Source organism: Stegodyphus dumicola, chromosome 1 (assembly GCF_044657685.1).
Source record: "Stegodyphus dumicola isolate Sdum_Otavi_A_Nest chromosome 1, ASM4465768v1".
Lineage (NCBI taxonomy): Eukaryota > Metazoa > Arthropoda > Arachnida > Araneae > Eresidae > Stegodyphus > Stegodyphus dumicola.
This window is the reverse complement of record NC_140768.1, coordinates 37,213,847-37,222,344: the sequence shown is the minus strand read 5'-3', so window position 1 is coordinate 37,222,344 and position 8,498 is coordinate 37,213,847. Positions and strand designations below refer to the sequence as shown.

At 33.1% G+C, this 8,498-nt stretch overlaps 1 protein-coding gene across 2 annotated transcripts in view; it reads left to right on the top strand.

Moving 5' to 3' along the window:
• LOC118186160 (CYFIP-related Rac1 interactor B-like) overlaps positions 1-7,736 on the top strand; it is a 65,002-nt gene extending 57,266 nt beyond the window's left edge. Inside the window, exons 10-11 of one of the 2 annotated variants that reach the window (XR_004757724.2) lie at positions 4,192-4,300; positions 7,544-7,736. Coding sequence is in view for 1 of the 2 variants with exons in the window: in XM_035356221.2 (XP_035212112.1) it covers positions 4,192-4,225 (34 nt within the window). In the remaining variant the exon portion in view is untranslated. Of the gene's footprint in view, positions 1-4,191; positions 4,302-7,543 lie in introns of those variants that run through there. The other variant, XM_035356221.2, reaches the window with a different exon arrangement.
• The last annotated feature ends 762 nt before the right edge of the window (positions 7,737-8,498 follow it).

The window sequence follows — 8,498 nt, the reverse complement described above, 5'->3', positions numbered from 1 at the left end:
GCATATCAAGTGTAAACTGAAGAAGAAGGAATATGATCTTTCCTGTTTTGTATGAAATATTTCCGTTAATACAGTGTGCGGTCACCTCTGACAGAAATGAAAAGCCTCACATGTTGATTTTGCAGAATTTAAAAAATTGCTGGCATGGAACTGCATGCCACCCTTTTCAAAATGCACTTTTCAGATACTGCCGTTTCCGGAGAGAAATTTTGCATTTGAAGCACCCTACACGTGCTCACTGGTTCAGGTCTGATGAATCCATGCATTCGAGTCATATCTTGTTTCCATGTGTTTTGATATTAGAGATGCTCAATACGGATTAGCTTTGTCATCTGTTAGCAAAAACTATGGACAAACAGCACCCATAAACAAAAGAAGGTTCCAAAACCTCTTTCATAAATCTGTGACCGGTCTCAAAACTTCCACCAAAGATATTCAATTTGGTGTGACTATTTTTTTTATTAATTTTACCCAACCATGAATCCGCTGTTTTCGAAACAGCATCTTTCATAAAAAAAATAAAAAAAAAAAGGAAAGACAACTTGTTTATTCCTTGTTCCCAGCTTGTCAAAATATGTTTAGAATCACAGCTTCGACTATATCTAAATTTGTGAGTATACAGTACATGATTCCATTCCTCTTGGCTTCATTGAACATGACGAGGCCACTGTGTAAAATAACCCCTTTTAAAAGATGAAGTGAAAGGAACATTGGCTTTCTGTCAAAAAAAGGCTAGTATTGAAATCTGAAGCTTTCATGCAGCAATGTTTGTGTTCCCGTGGCAGCCTCAAGGTCTAAAATGAACTCTTATAGTCATTTTGTGGTTTCTTAGAGCAGACAGTGACAGAAAATGTCTTCAGATGCAGCTGTTGCTCTTGCATGACCTTGACCAGACTGTATGCTAACAGATTTGTTGATTTGATAGAAGTTTATAAGTTGATCATATGATGCTTTGAGAGGTGTTTAGTTCTTAGGCGACTTCCATAATTGTTGGAATCTTGCAATTAACCACCACTTTTGCTGTTCACTTAAATGATGACTTTGAATCAAAACTAATGAATGCTAATCACGCTCAGAAACGAAACCACTTTAGCCTTAAAGAACATCACAGACCTGAACTTCAACATGCATCCATTGTACAGCACTTTTAAGTGACCTAGTTTTCATATTTCATGTGCTAACCGTATGCCCAGAAGCCCAATTTTGCTTTTAGTTGCAGATAATTAACATACAAAATTGCACCATTAGATCGTAGTTGAAAACTTTAATCAATGAGCATATTTTTCAAATAAAATAGCATTGCAGCTGGTATGATGGTTAATGACGTCAGACGCAGTCTTGTACTTCTGCCAGGATAAAATTCGTGGGCTTGTTAGGAATCCAGTAACGCTGTAAATTATAAATACAACATTATGTAAAAATTAAATACAGTCTTAGACCAGAAATGTCATTTTGAGTTTTCTGATACTTATCTTAGAATCCCAATGTACAATATCTATATTCGTGGTGGCTCTGAATTTTTTTTAAAAATTGGAATCCATTCTTGGTACTCCCTATTCAGCAGCAATTACCGTACTTTATCATGTAACTCCTATATTATTGTTCTAATTGAGCAGGAAAAGTGGATTTTTTTCTCACATACTGTATTAAGTAGGAAACAAAAATTAGCCGTAATACTAGCATTGTTTGCAGTGAGACTAAAAAAGACTTCTTGCTATTACTGGAAGGGATATGGTTACAGTTACATATAAGGTTCAATTACAGTAATTTAGTTACAGTTATACAGGGACCGGACCAAAATTTCGCCAAACGGTCACCAAGTTTGACGACTTCTTGCCAATTGGAGACAAAGATTAGTCGCGAAAATCATCGACAGCTTGGTGATAAGATTACAGGTACAGGTCTATATATTTATTTATTACAGGTACAGGTCTACATTGAGGTAAATGGCTAATTTAGCAAGAGACTTACAACTGTAGTCTTTTTTTCCCCCCTTACAGCTACGTCTTTTTTGAGCATTTCATGTTACATTATACAAAAAATATTTTTCACTAAAATTATTTACATAAATACAAAATTCGTAAGAATATTTTTGAAACACAATAAAAACGTTAGCTCTTTTCTTTTAGAATAGATTATTATGACAAAAGTTAAATTTTTAACAACTACGGAATGTTTCTCTTATTTTGTTTAATAATAATAAAGTGTTAACTGATTAGCCATAAAAGTTATGCATGAGTATATGATGCAATAGTGTTCATTAATAATTAAAAATATCTGATGTGAACACCATACGACTTCCTTGTACGGCCTATTAAATTATACACATTTTTTCCTGCACTTTATTTAAACTTATTTCCTCAAATTTCATGTTATTCTCATGCAATCAATGCAAATCTCACTTCATGGTAAAGCAAAAATACGTAAAAACTCAAAATATATCGTCATTAAAAAGTGTAAAATGCAGAAAAACCTAAAACACCAAATACAAATAAAAACAGTTAACAATTTTTGCAATTAAAATTAATGTGCCAAAACGAGCAATTCGGCCAATAGGTTGGAAGGCAAAATTTTCGGTGCACAACATTTGGTTCAGTGACAAAAAGACACTGAAATTGATGCATTAATTAACTTAATTCGTTATTCTGATAAGTTTCAAATGTAAACAAATGGCAGCCTCATTAGACCTAGCGCCACTTAAACTTTTAAATTGTTGATAATTCTACAACTGTAGCATGCAGATTATGTAAACACATAAAAACATTAATCCGAACATAGGAATAATATAATGCAATGCATAATTTACGAACATATAAGAATAGAGATACTCAGCTCACCGAGCCGGGTAACAGGATGGGAATATATACATATATACGTTTGATGCGGCCGATTGCAACAAAAAAAAAAAAAAAAAAAAAAAAAAAAGGTACACACCTTACGGCATTCCCATATACAAAATTTCAACGTTTTACCACTACTCGATTTTGAATTATGCAAGATACATGCATACGTACGTATCTACAGTTGTCAAGAAAAAAATCCCGTTTTAATCCATTTCACAGTCCGTTTTGGGAGAAATTTCGTTATTTTCGTTGAAATACGATGCCCGAAATTTTTCGCGATTACAATACTTCCTTTACCTTCTACAAGGAAGCAAAAAAGATATAAGCGTTATAAGGCAGATTAATACGAATGTTCAATTCAATAATGATAAAATAAAATTCAGTATTGCGATATTTTAATTGCTGCTACTTGAGACAATTTTAACCAGTTTGCTTGTTTGCAGAAATTATACAACATAAGAAGAAAAGGATAAGAAAAATCTGAAAGGTTTCATTTTAAATTACGTCCAAAGGAGCGTTTTTTTTAAAAGTTTTGTGTTATTTTTATTTATTAAATATCATGTTCTACGAACTCAAACCATAAAATTCAGTTCAACAGCAGTATCGCAAAATAGTTTTAAAATGGGCACATCTTTAGAATTTCCGATAGGGAGTCTCGCGCGCTAAAGATAAAAATGTTTTTTTTTTCATACAGTGTTCCCGTTGCTCGCTTTGAAATCGTTTAGTTTGAAATCGTTTAGTTTGTTAATCAAATTTCATTGAAGTGTTGCAAAATATGAAATCAATAATAAATTTCAAATTCAAATTAGGGCTTCCACATGCCCATATTCTATGGAAGATTAATTTATTCAAATTTTGATGGCTCTAGGTACCGCTGTTTTATCACAATGCGAGAAAGATACATACATTCATAAAGATTCTTCATTATTTAATTTCTTTAAATATAATACAGGGCGGTGATATTTTGTGGCAACAATTTGAAAAGTGAAATAACGCTTAACGTGAATCGACGCAAAATGCCAAAACGAAATTAATAGTCCTTCTGGGCAAATTGCCTTTAATAATGAAAATTATGGCAACCCCACTAATATAAGCAAGTGCAGGCGAGAATAATTTTTGTAAAATAATGGTGGCAACTGAATTTTGAAAGTTTTCATTTAAACATTTATATTTTATTGTGATTTGTTCAACAAACAAAATATTTTCACACTATTATGGCTTCAAGGGGTAAGTATAAATCCAATATTATAAGTGCAAATTATTTGTAAGAATTTATAAATTTATTGTATACAGTAAATAATATTTTTAATGTTACTTTGAATTGCAATTGTATATATTTTTTTCGCAGACGCTGGGCCAATTATGGACGAATCTCTTTCTGAAAATATTTCTGAGGAAACGGCGAATTTCATGCAGCGATGTTTTAATGCTTGTTGTGGACGATGCTTTAAGAAAAAGTAAGTAGTTGTTCCTTACCACAAATTATATGGAAAATAAATTTTATATTTAAACTTTTGTATGATACTGAAATATACCCACTCATGTATATTATACGCAAAATTTTGTACACCTTGCTAATTCTGTTTGATAATTTCCAAAACTTGAATTTTGTTTCCTACCTTCTATCTTAGACTTGTTTTCAAATGTTAGGAAGAAAATTATCTTTCTATTTCTCTTTAGTTTTTACAGTACTTATAAATCTACTGAATTGTGCGTTTGATTTCTTTCATTTATACTTGAAATGCCAAATGAACTTCTCACGTTTATGTAAAACAAAATACGTGTTTTGTTTATAGTAAAGAATAAATTTATTTTCAAAATTTTACAGCAGTTGAGGTATTATTGAACTGAAACAAGAGATTAAAAGGTTTTGTGAAACGTATTCTTACGAATTGTATGCATAGATAGATGATTTTAGTGTAGTTATATGTCAAACTGTTTTATTTTTCTGTATAAGGTGACATTAAAATCTAGAAAGACGATGCTCTGCCGGAAAAGTAAGAGAGGCAAGTCTATTTAAAAATGAGTAAATGACTAATTTGGCGAGATATCGACAAGGTGAGCAGTTTTGGCGACTATTTTTTGTAGCCACATTTGGCGAGAAATCGCCAAACTTGGTGACTATTTGGTCCATTTTGTTTGTATAACTGTAATGGGTACTTATATTAAATAAATGTAACCGTATTCGGTCCCCCCCCCATATGCCTTCCAATAATTTCGAGAAGCAGAAAGTACTAGAAATATCTCGGTGATTCGAGTGAAAACTATGTAAGACCGTAGAAAGCATCTGCTTTCAGTTGTTAGTTCAGCATGAGTTCGGCGTATTGAGGTACTTCGGGGTTACCTTCGTTCTTTAGATGCGCTTAGCATTGCTTTGTGTTTAACGTTGTTAATAGTTTAAAGTGTAACTGTTGATTGTACTTCGTTATACTGTGAAAAGTCGTACTACAATTTTTATGAAAAGTTCAAGAACTCTTTTGTCCAAATAACAGAAGTGTTTCTTTGCATAAAATAAATTTTGGTAACTATTTTAAATTTTACTAAATATTAAATTTATGTTAATTTCTTTCCTATGCACCTTGTCTCGTCACATTATTCTCTCACATAATTCACAGATTTATGCATATGTTATACTTAGCGGCATAGATTAAAACTAAGAGGTAGTTTTAATCCAGAGGCTCAGTGGAATTTATTTCTGTGCGCTGCCGTCCTGCTGAAAGAAGCTGTTGAAGGTTGATGGAGTTCGGTAAATGATAAGAAAATTAGTTCCCGTCAACGAAAAATGGCTGCTATAAATCTGAGTTATGCTTCATGGTATAATCACGTAATAACTTTAGCTTAAAAGCAAGGAAGTAAAAGAGTATCCTTATTGTCAGTGAGTACAAATGAAACATTGTCAAAGTAATTACATTAAAAAGTAAAGTAAAATATTCTTTCTTTATTTTTTTAAAATAAAAACTGAATTACAAAAGAAATAAAATGTCTGGTATACAGTAAATGGATACTTTGAATATAATATAATTTAAATTTTATTTAGTTGTTAATGGGTTAAAATTAGATCAGTGATGCGACTCCTTTAGTAGTAGTAGTAGTAGTATTTGTAACGGAGGACGTGGGCACCATTTCCCCCTACCGTTACGGTTAATCGGTTCCGCCCACGTCCGCCCTTATTTAGTATTTATTAATAAATAAAAGGTTTTTACAGATGCGACTCTAGTGATGATTTTCGCCGTTACAGTAAGTTACAGTTATCACTGTAAGCCATTTATCACTTACAGTGATAATCGGCAGTTTTCGTGTTTACAGTGTAAGTTACAGAAATAAAAAGAAATTTTTTCACATTAGAAAGTAAAATACCCTTGAACTTACTTTTGATTAGTTGATAAAAGATCTGAGTTTTATCCCTACTTCATCAGTTTATGATCATTATGGCAATAATACTTTTGCTCGTACTAAAAATTCCGAATTATTAATTAGTACAAATGATGGATTTGTGATGGCCTGTAATTAAAACTTTTATTCAATAACAAAGTGTTACGAAATGTAAAGGCGCGGTGAGATAGCTTCCCCGCAAAGCAGTTTTAGGGTAGCCATAAAATGGCAAGGAAAGGCAAGTTTGCCATATTTGGCGAGAAATCGCCCATTTGGCGATATTTGGCGACTAAATTGGCGATATACCATGGACGGTTGAAGAACCTTCTGAAACGAATTCTTACCGGTTTATCCCAGAATGTTCTCGAACACCAGTCAAAAGCTATATAAACCCTGCTGGTACGCGGAGAGTTAGTTACGAGTTAGAGTGTGTGTGCCTAGCATAGAGTGCGAGAGAGTAGTATTGAGAGTGTGTCTCGTCTAGCAAGTCAGTGCGTGCGGAGTCGATCGAGTTGACAGCCGGGCAGCGAGTGCCGAGTGGGTCGTCGAGTTCACCAAAGGAGTCTGTTAGTGTATCGCGGTTAGTGCATCGTCGAGAGAGCGTGTTGAGCTCCGGGAACGACTGAACCGAAGAGTTGGGAGCTGTACTCGTGTGTCGTGAGTGCATCGCGAGTTGTAGCGTGGAGAGTCTCGAGAGTACGTGGAGTTCCGAGAACGACCAAGCAGAGTCTGGTGCTTTGCAGGAAGCTGTCTCCACCGTTATTTATTGCCTGATAGTGTTAAGGTTGTGTTGCTGATTGTTCCAGCGTGTTTATAGTAGATCTTCGACGATTGTAAAAAGTGTTATTGGAGCTGTCCTGATTAATATTGGCTAAATAAAGTGTGTTTCGATACTTCATCAAGTGTCGTCGTTATTCACTCCAAATCTACAAACCCCGTACGAACGTGAAGGAAGAAAATAACATAACAACTGGTGTCATGAAGAGAAAAACTCAACAAAAGATTTCCGGATAGTTTTTTAAATAAGAAGAATTTAATACACCGACGTAGACTACTTATTGCGTGACCACTGCATATGGGAAAGATGCCTAAATTCTTCAAAATTACAGCTTCAAGAAAAGCTATTTCTTCGAATTTGGAATTTTTCTAATTTCTACTTATTGACATATATGTAGCATCAGGAGATATTAGACGCTTAGATTCGGACTCAGTGAGGTAATATAATTTTCTCCGTGAATATATATAGGTTATTGGAAAATATTATACTAATTTATTGCATTGAGAATCTTTCAGACAGTGAATTTAATCATTCCCTTTTCTGTGCGTAGGAAGAAAACTACGGACCAAGCTGCTGGCTCGGGTAATACCGCTTACGAAGATACAGAAGAAAAGGAATAAAAATATTATTTAAATTAATATATTTATAATGATTTCCTTTTATTTACTGTGCCATGTAAATAAAATTTAAACTAAATGGAAAATTTTATGTATTCTTTTGTTCACCTTTAAAAAATAATTCAGCATCCAGTCTAAATAAAATATGTTATTTCTCTGCATTCTTTAAGCCATAATCTATGACTAATAATAATGTGAAAAAATGGCGCACATAAAATCACAAATGTATCTTTTATACCATGAAAACATGGATCCTTGAAAAGTCTGGAATTATTTTAAGAATCATTAATACGAGTGCCATTAAAAGTAGATTTTAGTGGGTTTTGCATTTGGCGGATAAAAAAAAAGTTATTATTTATGATATCAATATTTTTTTGGTAAAAAATAAAGGTAAAATAATTCAGGCTCTTTAATGAGATATACTTACCCATATTTAACATAATCCGATAGATATGGTCTTCACTGTATTCTAAATTGAAAGACAAATGGAGATACCGTTACTATTATTATCGTTATTTGATGGTACTTCATGCATACAATCAGCATTATTTAGACCTGTAATTAGGAAGGCTCAAATACCTTTGGCGTTATTTAGAAAATAAGCTTTAATGTGCCACCGAAAATAGTAAAAATCAGTGTTATGTCGCGAATTTTCATTATATTAATATTTTAAGTATCATTATTCAAGTATTTTTATTTGTACTCATTTATGTTTGAAACTGGTAAAAAAAGTATTCTTAAATTGTTAAAGCTTTATTTAGTTCGTTATTCTTGAAACTGTAGATTGTGTAACAAAGACAGGAAACTTTACGGGGAATACATCTGGTTTATGGCTTACGTTGACAGTAGGGTGACGTCTCGAATGCGGTCAATTGACGTTATTTCCGA